General features: G+C 38.3%; 2 protein-coding genes across 3 annotated transcripts in view; one reads left to right on the top strand and one right to left on the bottom strand.

Moving 5' to 3' along the window:
• Positions 1 to 3,789, bottom strand: part of LOC125258897 (polycomb group RING finger protein 3) — a 100,083-nt gene extending 96,294 nt beyond the window's left edge. For both annotated transcript variants that reach the window (XM_048176105.1, XM_048176101.1), the window contains exon 1: positions 3,640 to 3,789. The gene's annotated coding sequence lies outside the window, so the exon portion shown is untranslated. The remainder of the gene's footprint in view (positions 1 to 3,639) is intronic.
• A 788-nt stretch (positions 3,790 to 4,577) lies between these two features.
• Positions 4,578 to 15,720, top strand: slc49a3 (solute carrier family 49 member 3). The gene is made up of 10 exons (XM_048176081.1): positions 4,578 to 5,082; positions 7,081 to 7,239; positions 9,666 to 9,882; positions 9,969 to 10,045; positions 10,138 to 10,275; positions 10,446 to 10,562; positions 14,129 to 14,281; positions 14,356 to 14,513; positions 14,614 to 14,726; positions 15,094 to 15,720. Exons 1-10 carry the CDS (start codon positions 4,921 to 4,923, stop codon positions 15,258 to 15,260), a joined length of 1,461 nt encoding a protein of 486 aa, XP_048032038.1. The 5' UTR covers positions 4,578 to 4,920; the 3' UTR covers positions 15,261 to 15,720.
• Positions 15,721 to 16,112: the final 392 nt, after the last annotated feature.

Raw genomic sequence — 16,112 nt, 5'->3', positions numbered from 1 at the left:
ATAGAACAAAAGATCAATTCTTAGGATTTAAAGGGTTAGTTCACCCAAAAATGACATTTCTGTCATTAAGTACTCACCCTCATGTCGTTCCACACCCGTAAGACCTTCTTTCACCATCAGAACACAAATTAAGATACTTTTGATTAAATCTGAGGGTTTTTTTTAATCTCCCATAGAAAGCAACGAAATTACTACATCCAAGATCCAGAGAATTAGTAAAGACATCATCAAAATAGTCAACATGACTACAGTGGTTCAACCTTAATGTTATGAAGTGACAAGAATCCTTTTTGTGCGCAAAAACATAACAAAAATAACAACTTTATTCAACAATTTTTCCTCTTCCCTGTCAGTCTTCTAGGCAGTTGACGCAGTGCAGAGCTTGCATGTTTTACGTCAGAATGTCACCGACTCTGTATTGGCCGACTCCTGTGTCGTCATTAAACGCATGCATCTTGGTGCTCACGTGAACAGCGTTGGCCAATATTGAGCCGGCGTTCTGACATAAACACGGAAGCACTACATTGCGTACAATGCGTAGGAGACTGACAGTGTAGAGTAGAAATTGTTCAATAAAGTCGTTATTTTTATTTTTATTCTTGTGCTTCATAACATTAAAGACATTGTTGATATTTCAAAGAAACCCAAACAAATGCACCCTCTCTTCATTGCTCCACCTCCAAAACCAACCCTCCAATCCAAACCACCCTATTCCAAGTCAGTGTCGAACCCATACAGTCCATAGTCGAACCTCGCTCTCCGGCTTGCGAGTGCACTAAAAATGACGCTAAACATTCTCTAGCAGCCATCAATGTGCCTCTTGAGATAGGTTTACCTGCACAACTCTCACTAGCTGGCCTCTGTTACATACACAATGCAAGAACGGATGTCTGTTTATCACAGCTGACGCACAACAAAATAAATGATGCTTCACGAAAAATAAAGCGCAGATGATGAATGAATGACAAGGAAGCACAAAAAAAATAAAAAGGACATTAAATACCAACAAGAATTTGCTGTCAGTCGCCAACAGCACAGCAGCTCCAGACAATCACTGACACTCAAACCCAGTGTTACTCACATGTGGAGCAGAATCAAAGCAGCCTCTGCGTCTGTTTTCAGGCCTTCTTACTTAGCTCTCTCCAGCGATAGAAAGTTTTTCTAATATTAATGCGGGTCCTAAAGCTCTTGCCCAGTCATAACCCTTCATTTTAGTGATATTCTTCTGAGCTTTTCTCTTTTGTATCATCTCATATGACTATAGTCTTTCTTCAAATCTCCTTCTTGCTTGTTCTGTCTCCTCGACCGTCATATGTCCCCTAATGCTGATTGGCTATACGTTTGTTGTTGTGTCAGTCCGACTAACTATCGCTTACCCCACCTTTAAGGTTGAACCGCTGTAGTCACATTGACTATTTTAAAGATGTCTTTACTACTTTTCTGGACCTTGAATGATGGAAATGATGTTGCTTTCTATGGGGGATAAAAAAAAAAAAAACTCTTGGATTTCATCAAAAATATCTTAATTTGATTTCTGAAGATGAATGAATGTCTTACGGGTGTGGAACAACATGAGGGTGAGTACTTAAATTTCATTTTTGGGTGAACTAACCCTTTAACATCAGAAAGAGACCTCTTAAGCAGTATGAAGCTTAACAGATGATTAAAGCAAATCTGAAGTTTGACAGATTTTAACAGTTTATGAAGTGAGAGCCGAATCAATATCAAAGAAACCCTTAGTGAATTCACACTTGAGTCACACACGTTACCTTATTTAAGGCCTTCAATCCACTGAATAAAATCTACATATTGTAAACGTAAACCAACATCTCCGCAAAATCAGGGTCAAATTTCACTGGCTCAATTTTAAATGTGTTTTGTTTAATGTGACATAACTTCACATCATTGGGAATAACTGCCTACACTGCTTAATGCCAGACCACAGGCTTGACCGGTTTTAGAACTTGCTTTTCTGGGTATGCACTAAAAACATGGACAAACTGAAAGGCATTGTTTTCACCGAAAACCATTTAACTGTTGCAGGCACATTCGCGAGGACTGCGCAATAGCCACAGGCCACATGTTTAAACCAGTCTTACAAAAACACATTTATAAGTGTTTTAAACTTAACAGCATAAACAACACATGTCTCAGAATGACATATATAAACTTCATCAGGCTATCACACACAGAATCACACAATAGGCATGACATTGACTAAGCGATTAATCATGCATTAATTAAACGTCTTCTGAATGTTTGACTCACTAGTTATGTCTGCGACTATGATTAGTGCGTGAATCTCACAAAACCAGTCAAGAACATGTCATATTTCAGCCCAAAATCAAAATAAGAAATGTTTTGGGTTTTATAGTACTATTCTTTTTAGCATAGTGACATTATTTTCATGAGCTTAACTGTCATTACAGCAATTCATACATATATTTTTCCCCATCTCAATGGTCAATCTAAATACTGTGATATGCTAATGAGATTTAGGGGGGAAATGAGGTTAACCGTCATGAAAATATTACAATGTGACAACATTAAAAATCTTAATGATCCTCAAAATAGACTTTACAAAGATATTATTACTTTTTTGCTTTTTAGTTTGTTCTGAAATGCTTGACAGGTTTCATGAGATTCACTATCGTAGAAAGGCCTCACTGCAAACAGCATGACATGATGTTGGTGTCATAAGATCAAATACACCAGAATACATTTTAGATTTTAAGATATCCAATCTAAACCAACACACATCTTGACATAAGACAAAACAGGCTTCATTGTTCAACACAGTTATTAGAAGCCAGAACACAGAATTTGGTTGAAATTTCACAGCTGATTCTCAGCCAAAAAAATGCAAACCAATGTCCAGACCTGACAACTCCATATGTCCATCATGTAGGGGTGAGGATCCCATGGGGTATAAGGAGGACTGGTTTGTTCACAACTTTGGGACAACAGAAAATTGTCTGTACTCCAATCAATACTGTAACAACAATATCATGTTTGTCATCCCCCCCAGCTAAAATGTGAAGCATTCACAAAAGTAAATATCTCAAAACACATGAAGTAGGACTTGTTGGTTGTTCCTGCTCCAGGAGTCTGGGGTGCAGGTTTGCACATGCTTCCCCAATAACCCTCTGGGCTTTAACTTTTTCTCTGGCCCAGATTTCATTTTAGCTTGTATGCAAACCTGTCAGAGCATCAAACCCCAACTTTCAACACACAGATGGGGCAGATGATTATTATGATGGTCAGGAAGCTCTCAAGAACATTCCAGGCAGGAGGAAGAGGAGAAACTGACCAACACAAGAAGTATAATCAGACACAGGATTGAACGCTAATGAAACTCCAGCTACACTAAATTACACTTTTTCCCTTCTTACAATAGATGACCCCGGTTAGGAGCTGCAGGGCCCGGCGTCGCCATACACACACATTTACACACGCATACACACACATACAGCACGACCGCACAGATAACAGCACGTATAGCCATGCAGAGCTGCCATCAAGCGGAAAAAAACACAGCGAGAATAAATGAAAACTCCGCGTTTGTCGTCCGAAAGAAAGCTCAGGAAACGCATACGTGCAATGATCAGCGGGTATCGGTTTAAGTTTAAATGAACAAACCTGTTTATGGCCAGAGCGGTCCGCTGGATATTGGGTTGAATCCGAGTTAAATCCACTATCAGTAAAACAAAGAGGCGAAAATGTCCGGCCAGTGCCGAAACAGGCCGAAGCAGCGCACCGAAGAGCCCCGCTGCGCATGCGCTGACTTTAAGAAAGGGAGGAGGGGTGGCTGAGAGATTAAAGCCATTGGATTACAGTATACTTTCTTTAATGCGTTTCATTCATTCTTTACATTGAGTGATTATGCTTAAATTACGACTTTTGACATAAATTACATAATATAATAGGCTATATATTTTTCATTAATTTATCATATAGATATTATTACGTTAGGCTTCTACAAAAATTCACTAAAATAAAAAGCACATTCCAAGAATATGGTACTCTTTGGTCTCTCACGATTTTTTTTAAAAGAATTTGAGACACAGAAAGCTCAATAAATAAATAAATAAATAGCACATCAAATAAGTTTAAAAGAATTTGGCCTATCTTGGGGTCCTCAGGAATAAGTGTTTCCAACATTTAGTAAAATCATACGGCAATGTTATCATTTTGACATGGTCTGTTCAATGTATATTCGACTGACTGTATAATTGCCAATAACATCATATTTTTCCCATTACAAAACATTCCTTAACACCTGGAAGCCAACCCCCTAATTTATTAGAAATATTAAGTAAATATTAAATAAACAAGTTTATCAATAACTACAAACCAAAATTTGGTCCCAATAACTGATGATGATGATGATGATGATGATGATACAAAACACTGAAAATAAGTTCTGTTCTAATAATACTAAACAAACATAAATAAAGACCTGGATGAGATGCATGAGATGACACTGATTTAAATGAATGTTGACGTATTTTTAAGAATCAAATTGTTTTGGAACTTTTCCTGATGCTCACCAAACTTTGCACTTTCCGGAAACCGACCGGCGCTATGACAGTGAGCCCCGGGTTGAAGGGAGTGGTGATGTGATAGTGGATTGGATGTTGTAATGTTGAAGCCGCCTAACAACTCTCATTCACCGGTTTACTTGGCTGACATGCGAAACCAAAACCACAACAATGGTCTGGTTTTTTTAAAGATAGACGTGCTCTTGAATTTAAAGAGTTCACTGCCTGGAAACTCTTGGAAATGAAACTGTTTATTTGTGATTTGCGTAGATTGTTGACAGAATTGTTTTGGAACCAAATGGATACACCGCCCAGGACGGTTTGAATTTTGAAGAGTTTTTAAAACTCTTCTAATGTGATCTGCTTGAGGTTTGTCATCATGGATGATGGAAGCGCGGAGACTGAAGCGCTCATCGGAAATTCGAGTGAAGATGTTCGGTCTCACCTGGACGGAAGAAACGCTGCTGCTGAGTTCAAAGTTTACAAAAGAAGATGGTTCATCTTGTTTGTTCTCTGCCTGCTAAACTGTTCTAACGCAATGGTAGGATGTTATAACCATACAATTACAAAGTAAAAGTGAAAACTAAAGTTTTAGTTAACTAAAGTGGTGTTGTGCTAACAGAATATTTCCTCACCTTAAAATCGAAATCGACTTTCTTAATATTTCTGGTCACGATTAATCAACGATAAATATTGTTTGCCTTCCTAATCTTTAATGAAAATGTTCTGCATTTTTATTGAGTAGAAAAATTCCAAAAGAATATATCTGAATATATAAATCTTAATTAGCTACTCCGCCTCTACAAACAACGTTCGTTTTTGCTGACGTCACGAAGCCCTTCAGCCAGAGTTGCACAACTGGTTTATTTTAAACTCGGAATGAAATTAACATTTAGGTTTTGTGGCCTTTAGTTTATGCCTGTTAACTTTCACCAGGTACATATTTAACAAATATACATAATTTACAGTCTTTTTCTTCCTGTAAAACGATTTAGGAAAGTTCACGCTCCACTAGAGGCTTCAGTCTGCAGGGTCATAACAAGGTCTTCCTAATAGCCCAGCTGTAGTAGGACATGGATATGTCCCCCTGAGGCTATTATATCTGAAGAGGGCGTGTGCCAGAAAGGGGCTTGTCAATCTTAATTTCGCACCCGTGGCTCCAGTGGGACTTGTCATTTGCACGGACACCATTGTATATGTGTTACAAGGCCAAGATGTCCAAAGCTGTTCATCTGAAATACGAGAAATGTACATCGTGTCTTGGCACACTGTGTTAAAGCTTAGCAGATGGTGTAATTCAGGGCTTATTTAAAGATTACAATCTTGAGGAAATCTGATAACAGCCTAAACCTGTGGATGTGGTTCAGGATTGTAGTCCCGTGCATGTGTTAAGAAGGAAGTACAATCAGCAATGGCAGTTCATTTTAGGAAAGAATCTTATGTTACACAAAGTGCACAAATGATTTCGAGACTGACTGTGAAAACAGCATCTATTCATTTGAATTAATGTGAAACAGCATCCCAGTAAGTTGTGCAGTGGCGCATGAAATGACAGTATTGTGTTTTGGAATCAGCTGACTGCCATCTGTCACGCTGCTGCTGCATACATATAGTATTCTTGATAGCAAACAAGGCTTTTGTGTGCAACAGTGTAAATGAACAATCAAAAACATTGCAAATGGTCACTGCACTGCAAATAATGCTTTTCAGGGGTGTAAAGTACTTAAAGTTGGCATGAAACGGAGGATGCGATAGTCTTTTTGTCCATGCTGTGACGAAAATCTGAGTGAAACGGCTTCTCGAACAAGAAAGGCTGTAGGGCGGGACTTGATTCTGTCCATCGGGAATTGATTGGATGGTTGTGGTTTGCTATTGGTGTGATGTCATGTGAGTGACAGGTTGTCCCACCCTCGTGCCAGTAAACACGTCATCAGAGAAGAGATGTCGCTGCAAGAGGGAGGGGTAGTTATTTTGATTAAAGATTAGGAGGGTACATCATGAATTAAAAAAAATTGATGTACACGGATAAATCGTATAAAATAAATACTGCAATATTCCATAAAAACAAGAACTGTCCATTTTCATTTCTTCATTACTACTCTAGTAACATTAAAAGTGAGTAATTGTAGTGTTACTAAATTACGTTCCTAAGGGAAACCTTTTTTTAAAACTTTATACATTTTTACCATATTCTGAACTCAAGTATAATTTCTCAGTACGATTTACTCCCCTGCTGCTCATTCACATGCACATCACTGTGTGTTTGTCTTATTTAGCTCATGTGAGGGGCCCTTCTGACCTGTGGTTTCTGGTTTTTGCAGCTTCAGCAGTTAAATGTTGAACTGAGATTTTGTGTCATATGAGCAAGCTGGTCCTGTCTCATGCATTTCATTCATTTTAGCAATTCAGCCATATCAAGACAGCAGCATAAATAAAGTATTGTTTTTTATGTTATATTGTTGTGAACTGTGCATCTGAATAACTCAATGTACACAATGTAGCTATACCTTTATTTTTATTGTGTTCAATTTCTCCACAGTCATGGCTGACCTTTGCACCTGTGGCTGACCAGACAGCACAGTATCTGCAAGTCTCTCTAAATCTGGTCAACTGGCTGTCGTTGGTCTATGTACTGGTTGCTATTTTCTTCAGTTTGATCACAACATGGGTGCTGGACACACTGGGACTGCGCTTCTCGGTATACAGAGACATATTACTCTCTACCATAAGACAGTAAAGCATATCTAGTTAAGTTTTGTTTACCATCTGTTATAAAAACAAAGAAGGGCTAATTACAGTTTTTGCCAAATACCATTATTAACGTTAGTGTTCCTACTTTAAAAGCCATAAACCAATAATGCATCTCTTTTTTTGGCAGTGTTGACTAATATCTTAGTTTTATTGTAAGTGTATAATTGTAGTATCTGTGGTATTTTGGCAGAAATTTTGGTTAGGCCTCCCTTCATTTTTTAAATAGAGCATGGTGACCATGCCCTATTTAAAAAATAAAGGATAAAATGAATGTCTTATAATGTGGAATATAGTTTTCAATGATATTACAATGTATTTTTCCAAATCGTTTTGGGGTTTGTTTGTTATTGTTTTTCTTCTTTCTTTTTTTTCTTGCAAACTTACCGACGCCACTTTTTTTTCTGCAAAACCCGACCTGTATAACGTTTGTCTGTATGGTAATTAGATTCTAATATTGACTGCCACCTAGTGGGTACTACCTCAGTGTAGTTGATTCTTTGGTAACATCAACGGAGAGTATTGGATAAACAACACAAATAAACAAAGTGCGGACATAATCATAATTATAATTCTATCATATATAGCATTATATTATTATATATAGGTCTATGAAATAAATACACCACCAAGCGTACTTTGATGGTTGACACTAGCCGTAATGCACATGCGCTATTCGTTCGGTCTGCGTCTGGGACCAACTATTTTGCGACTAATAAAGTTTGCTCAAAATTTAGTGTACTTGTCATTTCGTCAAGTAATGCAAAATTTTATTTCTGTAAAATAAAATATTTTAATAAAATATTATTTAATTGTGTTGTTTGGGAAGAATACATTTCTTATGGAATTAACCTTAAAGGTGCTAAAGAGGATCTTTTCGTCGACTGAGAAACCAAAGACTGTTACTGAGTTTTTGAAATGAGCGCATGCGTAAGAACAGCCCCCCTCCTTCACAGCTCATTTAGAGGGAACGCCTCCCAAAACTCGTGCACGAGTATCGGAACACGAGTGTTTACCACCGGCATTCGCTCTGTCGTGTTAGTGGATTCATTTTGTCGGACTCACCGCAGGTAACTCATAATCTGCAGTTGTTACTCCTGTCTCCTGACAAAAACATTGCATGCAGCGCCTGTGGAGTGTGGAAAGTTACTCGAGCGCGCAGCCGCGCTCGTCTCTCACAAGGAACGTCACGGCAGTGATTGACAAGCCGGAGGGCCAATCGTTTACGCGATGATCGCGTAAACGATTGGCTGATGTTTTTAAGGCCCTACCTCGTGCACAGATGATGTATATTAATATTATTCCTTTCAGTGCACCTAATAAATAGTATTTTATCAGTTAGTAAAGACAGTTTCAAGTAATATTGCAAAAATGTATAAAATAAAACATCCTCTTTAGCACCTTTAAAGGGTTAGTTAACCCAAAAATGAAAATAATGTAATTTATTCCTCACCCTCATGCCATTCCACACCCGTAAGACCTTCGTTCATCTTCGGAATGAAATCCGATGGCTTAGTGTGGCCTGCATAGCCAGCAATGACATTTCCTCTCTCAAGATCCATTAATGTACTAAAAACCTATTTAAATCAGTTCATGTGAGTACAGTGGTTCAATATTAATATTATAAAGCGGCGAGAATATTTTTGGTGTGGCAAAAAAAAAATATATAACGACTTACATAGTGATGGCCGATTTCAAAACACTGCTTCATGAAGTTTCGGAACGTTATGAATCTTTTGTGTCGAATCATGATTCGGATCGCGTCAAACCGCCAAACTGCTGCAATCACGTGACTTTGCGCTCCGAACCTCTGATTCGACACAAAAGATTCTTTTTTCTTTTTTTTTGGTGCACAAAAAATATTCTTGTCGCTTTATAATATTAATATTGAACCACTGTACTCACATGAACTGATTTAAATATATATTTTGTACATTTATGGATCTTGAGAGAGGAATTGTCATGGCTGGCTACGCAGGCCACACTGAGCCATCGAATTTTCTCAAAAATATCTTAATTTGCGTTCCGAAGATTAACGAAGGTCTTACGGGTGTGGAGCGGCATAAGGGTGAGTAATTAATGACATTATTTTCATTTTTGGGTGAACTAACCCTTTAGTTCATCCATTTTATTGTATTTATTAATTTATTTATAACATTTGTTATTATAAATTATTATAATAATTATAACATAATTTCAGGTAAAGTCATCAAACACAGTGCATAATTTGGGATTTGGTGTGAAAGACTCTCTGTTGAAATTGTTCATAACATATAAGAAAAATGAGTTTCTTCCTGTGGTGGAAGGTGAAAAAACTACACAGGGTCAAAAGAAACAGCCTTGCATTTTCCTTTCTTTCTGTCTTCTGAATCACAGCTAATCATGGGCTCATGGCTCAATATGTTGGGCAGTGTCCTGCGTTACATTGGCGTGCTGAAATGCATCCCAGAGTGGGCCGTGTTCCCTATGGTCATGGGAGGCCAGACACTGTGTGCCTTCGCCCAGCCTTTGGTCATCTTTGCCCCCACCAAGCTGGCAGCTCTGTGGTTCCCTGATCACCAGAGGGCCACAGCTAACACGATGGCTTCCATGGGTAACCTATTCACCCACAGCTCATGCTTTATATGGCATTTATTTCTATGTGTGTAATATGGTAATATTCTTCTCTTTTGTTTTCAGCAAATACTGTTGGACTGCTCTTAGCGAATATCTTCTCTCCCATGATAATTAGTTACACCAATAATCTTGTTATGCTGGTAAGACTGCTTAAGTCAGAACTTTGTCACAAACAAATTTTAATTCTTGTCTGATCTCTAACAGTCCTGTTGTCTCTCTGTCTGGGTTGTAGCTCTTTATATATGCTATACCTGCCACCATAGCCTGTTTCCTAGCAACAGTGGGGATCCGTGAACGCGTTCCCCCGACACCCCCCTCTGCCAGCGTGGTGACCTCCAGCTCTGAACCTTTTCTACAGGGAGTGAAACTGGTACTACACACACTTCTGAACAAACTGACATGACATACAGATCTCACAACAACTCTTTACTGCATGGCTAATTAGCGTTTCTCAAAAATGTATGAAACAGCTTGAGGCTTTTGTCTGTCAGTTCATACTGCTGTCTGAGATTCACTGTATTCTGTCACTTTTATTTACAGCTACTGACGAACAAAGCATATATGGTCCTGCTGGTGTGCTTTGGTTCGGGAATAGGAATATTCACTTGTTTTTCCACGTTGCTGGAGCAGATACTTTGTGTTAAGGGCTACTCAAATGTAAGAACTCAACACAGGATTATTGCCAACACAAAAACCCACAAGTTTACCTTAAACTGTAAAGCCAGCCTGTGCCATAATATTCTGAATAACTAAAATCAAAATTTTAAAACATTAAAAAGTGTAAAAACATTTCAAAAACATAGGGTGCGTCTCAATCATCTCTCTAGTTCAGTAGTCAGGACACTGATCAGGGAGTCGGCCATTTTAAGAGCTGTCTCAGTCGCAAAATCCTTCCAGTGCACTGGAATGCTCGCTCCCTGAAAAATCCCACAGTGCACCACAAAAGCCAGGGAACATCGATGCTCATTATGCTCCCTTACGATAAAATTGTCACATTTTTAGCAAAACATACGGAAGAGGATTAGGGCCAAGCAATAATAAAAAAATAAAACCATTTCGAGATTAAAGTTGTTACATTTTGGGACATTTTTAGCAAAACATATGGAAGAGGATTAGGGTCAAGCAATAATAAAAAAAAAAAACCATTTCGAGATTAAAGTTGTTAAATTTTGAGAAAAAACTCGTTAAATTTCGAGAAAAAAGTCTAAATAAAATGTTGAGAATAAACTCGTTAAATTACGAGAAAAAACTCAACAAATTCATTAAATTACGAATATGTTCTCATAATTTAACGACTTTTTTCTCGTAATTTAATGACTTTATTCTCATAATTTAATGAGTTTATTCTCAACATTTTATCTCGACTTATTTCTCGTAATTTAATGACTTTATTCTCATAATTTAATGAGTTTATTCTCAACATTTTATCTCAACTTTTTTCTAGAAATTTAACATTTTTCTCATAATTTAACGGATTTGTTCTCATAATTTAACAACTTTTCTCGTAATTTAATGACTTTATTCTCATAATTTAATGAGTTTATTCTCAACATTTTATCTCGATTTTTTTCTCGTAATTTAATGACTTTATTCTCATAATTTAATGAGTTTATTCTCAAAATTTTATCTCAACTTTTTTCTAGAAATGTAACAACATTTTTCTCATAATTTAACGAATTTGTTCTCGTAATTTAACGACTTTTTTCTCGTAATTTAACGAGTTTATTCTCAACATTTTATCTCAACTTTTTTCTCGTAATTTAACGAGTTTATTCTCAACATTTTATTTCGACTTTTTTCTTGAAATTTAACAACTTTAATCTCAGGATGGTTTTATTTTTTATTATTGCTTGGCCCTAATCCTCTTCCGTAAAAACATAAAACGCACAAGCCAACTTAATAAACTTACATCACTAGACAGGTAGTGATCCGTGAACACATCTAGTTAACATTTGTAATTAATATTTGCCTTAAATGTGTTAAGGATATGTAACAGATCAATGTGTTTACACAGCATAACAAATAATATCAAAAAGATATAGGTCCTGCCTGTTGTTGATAAATACCATAACATTGTACAACATTGTACGTTGATGTTGTACGTAGATAGATAGATAGATAGATAGATAGATAGATAGATAGATAGATAGACAGACAGACTGTATTGCCAAAAGTTTTGGGACGTCTGCCTTTACGTGCACATGAACTTTAATGACATCCCATTCTTAATCCGTAGGGTTTAATATGGAGTTGGCCCACCCTTTGCAGCTATAACAGCTTCAACTCTTCTGGGAAGGCTTTCCACAAGGTTTAGAAGTGTGTTTATGGGAATGTTTGACCATTCTCCTAGAAGCGCATTTGTGAGGTCAGGCAGTGATGTTGACAAGAAGGCCTGGCTTGCAGTCTCCGCTCGAATTCATCCCAAAGGTGTTCTATCGGGTTGAGGTCAGGACGTGCAGGCCAGTCAAGTTCCTCCACACCAAACTCGCTCATCCATGGCTTTATGGAGCTTGCTTTGTGCACTGGCGTGCAGTCATGTTGGAACAGGAAGGGGCCATCGCCAAACTGTTCCCACAAAGTTGGGAGCATGAAATTGTCTAAATTGTCTTGGTATGCTGAAGCATTAAGAGTTCTTTCACTGGAACTAAGGGGCCAAGCCCAAACCCCTGAAAAACAACCCCACACCATAATCCCCCCTCCACCAAACTTTACACTTGGCACAATGCAGTCAGGCAACTACCGTTCTGCTGGCATCCACCAAATCCAGACTCGTCCATCGGATTGCCAGACAGAGAAATGTGATTTGTCACTCCAGAGAACACGTCTCCACTGCTCTAGAGTCCAGTGGCGGTGTGCTTTACAGCACTGCATCCGACGCTTTGCATTGCACTTGGTGATGTAAGGCTTGGATGCAGCTGCTCGGCCATGGAAACCCATTCCATGAAGCTCTCTATGCACTGTTCTTGAGCTAATCTGAAGGCCACACACATTTTGGAAGTTAGCTATTGACTCTGCAGAAAGTTGGCGACTTCTGCGCACTGTGCGCCTCAGCATGCGCTGACCCCGCTCTGTAATTTTACGTGGCCTACCGCTTCGTGGCTGAGTTGCTGTTGTTCCCAATTGCTTCCACTTTGTTATGATACCACTGACAGTTGACCGTGGAATATTTAGTAGTGATGGGATGGTTGATACCGGGGCTCCAATGCTCCAACGCAGTTTTCAAAGCACTATTGTATCACACACTGTACCGATACTTGTATCAAAATGACAATACCACATGATTGATGACGTTTGAAGCTTTGAACGTCATGCAGTATCGGAAAGTAGAGTTTGAGTAGGTTTGAAAAAAATAGTGCTTCACCTGATGCATAAAGGAAAATGCATTTAATCATGTTTTATTGCTGGGGTCTCAGAGACCCTGAACAGAACATAAGGGTTAATCACCCCCATCCAACTACTCACATCAGTTATGCTCACATCATTGTATATTTTATATTACTGATCAATATGTGAATCTGTTGACCAGGCTACACATGACATGAGTGGTGGTTTCATTGACAAATTAATTTAGATGAGATTTCATTAGATTAGATAGAACTGATTCAAGAGTGATTCCGTATGTCACAGACTTCTGAAGCTTTGGTCACATGCTTTTTCAAGATCTGATCCGCAATGATTTAGATATAGTGGAGAAAACAAGTCTGACCACCAGATGTCGCTAATGCGCACTGTGTTAAAAGCTTCGAGTAATGAACCGTTTTTCGGCACAATTTGATGAAAGCCTCAAACGCATCAGAAAGCCTCAGTTTCCCATCACTAATATTTAGTAGTGAGGAAATTTCATGAATGGCAACCAATCACGGTACCATGCTTGAATTCACTAAGATCCTGAGAACGACCCATTCTTTCACAAATGTTTATAGAAGCAGTCTGCATGCCTAGGTGCTTGATTTTATACACCTGTGGCCATGGAAGTGATTGGAACACCTGAATTCAATGATTTGGAGGGGTGTCCCAATACTTTTTGCAATATACTGTAGATAGATAGATAGATAGATAGATAGATAGATAGATAGATAGATAGATAGATAGATAGATAGATAGATAGATAGATAGATAGATAACCATTACTTTTGATGACCTGCCAAGTTTGTACAATATTAGTAGGGTTAGCTTTGTCAAGTCAAATTATTAACTTTGTCCCTACATTTTTAATGTGCCAGGACTTTGCAGGACTCTGCGGTGCAGTTTCCATTGTTTTCGGTGTTCTGGGTGCCTTTCTCCTGGGCCTGTACGTGGACAAGACCAAGAATTTTACAGAAGTCACTAAAATAAACATGTGTCTGACATCTCTGGGCTGCTCTGTTTTTGCTGTGGTGAGTATAGTGAATGATCTCAGTGTTGTTAACTAGTGCTTGACCTGAGATGTTGTCGTCCTGCTCTCCATCAGGTTTCCCAGTTAAGTGACCAGAAGATCATCATTGGTGCAGTATGTGCCTGGTTTGGTTTGTTCGGGTACTCTGTATATCCCATCGCCATGGAGCTCGGAGTTGAATGCTCGTACCCTGTGGGCGAAGCAACATCCTCTGGATTGATCTTCATATCTGGGTAACTTTTGTTTTGTTGTTTTTTAAACCAATTCTGTGGCTAAAACTCTTTGAACTTTTTATAGATTAAACTGATGTGTTTAATGTGATGTTTTTACCAGGCAAATTCAGGCCGCCCTGTATATGCTGCTGCTTCAAGCTCTGGCCAAACCAATGGCAGATTCTCCATTATCTGTATGTGCAGCTGGAGCGGATGACAATTTGAGCTGGACAGGTGAGTGTTGCACTTATTTGAAATGATTCACATACTGTTTCACTGTGCAGTATGCTGTAAAAAGCATGGCAGTATTCCAATGGTGATTAGTTTCCTCCCACCATGCTTTGCGAGTCTAGTGTTGTTAGTGCACTATTTTCACTTCATCTTCCCAGGTAAACTGAATCCTGTGTGAGTACTAGGGAAAACGTTTAAAATGGGAACATGTCCAAATTAATCCAGCCTTCCGGCTTTTCCTGGTCACCTGATGCCTTGATGAGTTAATGATAGAGTTGGGCTGAGCTCCAGGCATTCATTTGTTTTTCTCTCTCTCTTGCTCTTTCTCCTTCTCCTATTTGCACACTCACACACAAACACACATTGATAGTGCCAGTGCTGGTGATGGCAGGCCTGTGTGCTCTGGGCACCTGCTGCTTTGTTGGCTTTTTCCACACGGATTACCGGAGACTCCGTGCGGAAGCCACAGCCTCACCAAAGACAGTGACAGACCAGTCAACAGGAGGAGACACCTGGGCAAACAGCACAGATGCATAAAGAGACGGGCTGATCGAACAGGGAGAGAAAGCTCTGATGACAGTGGTTACGCACACTTTAAAAAGACTTTTACCTCATTAACACTGAAAAGATGTGCCTTAAATGCTAGTATGTTTTACTTAAAAGTGGTACTATCTCAACCTCCATTAATGTTACATAAAACCTCATTACGCACAAAAGCATTTCTGTTTCTGTTAAAGAGACAGAATAGATTAAGGTACAAACTTTTAACCAAAACCAAATGTTTTTATTGCAAAATAAGGGCACATTTCTAACTGTTATTAAACACATTATTATTACTTTTTTTTTTACAATATTTTATGAGTCAAGTAGGAAGTTTATAGTAAACAACTAAGGCTATTAGTTATTTTATGAAATTAGAGATATATTTGAGTGCAATAAAATGTCTATAAGACTTACTTTCTACCTTAAAGAGAGAGTTCACCCAGAAATGAAAATTCTGTCATTATTTACTCCCCGTCAAGTTGTTCCAAACCTGTATACATTACTTTGTTCTGCTGTACACAAAGGAAGTTATTTGGAAGTTTGTAACCAAGCAGATCTCACCCCCCATTGACTACCATAGTAGGAAAAAAATACTATGCCAGTCAATTTTGGCTGGGGAGAGAGAGAGATCTGCTTGGTTACAAACATTCTGATGACTTTATTGAACTAAGCCTTTAAGTAAGGGTAGAAAAAGATTGCTGGGTTTGAGTAATCATTCTGTATATAGCTATACTAACAACTAAACTGGTATTGTTGCACATATTGCAGATTTATGCGATACTCAATTCTCATTGGTCATTCTGTGGTCAAAGTTTTGTATGACTGCTAAACTGTATATGTGATCAT

This window comes from Megalobrama amblycephala, linkage group LG23, assembly GCF_018812025.1.
Source record: "Megalobrama amblycephala isolate DHTTF-2021 linkage group LG23, ASM1881202v1, whole genome shotgun sequence".
In the NCBI taxonomy this organism is placed as follows: Eukaryota; Metazoa; Chordata; class Actinopteri; order Cypriniformes; family Xenocyprididae; genus Megalobrama; species Megalobrama amblycephala.
Note: the sequence above shows the minus strand (reverse complement) of the source record. Positions and strands in the feature narration are given on the sequence as shown.

Excerpts from the sequence above, each read along its gene's own strand:
- slc49a3 (XM_048176081.1), top strand. The coding sequence starts at position 4,921 with ATGGATGATGGAAGCGCGGAGACTGAAGCGCTCATCGGAAATTCGAGT. Across the intron at positions 7,240-9,665 it reads CACTGGGACTGCGCTTCTCG|CTAATCATGGGCTCATGGCT; the intron begins GTATACAGAGAC and ends TCTGAATCACAG. Across the intron at positions 10,276-10,445 it reads TTCTACAGGGAGTGAAACTG|CTACTGACGAACAAAGCATA; the intron begins GTACTACACACA and ends TTTTATTTACAG.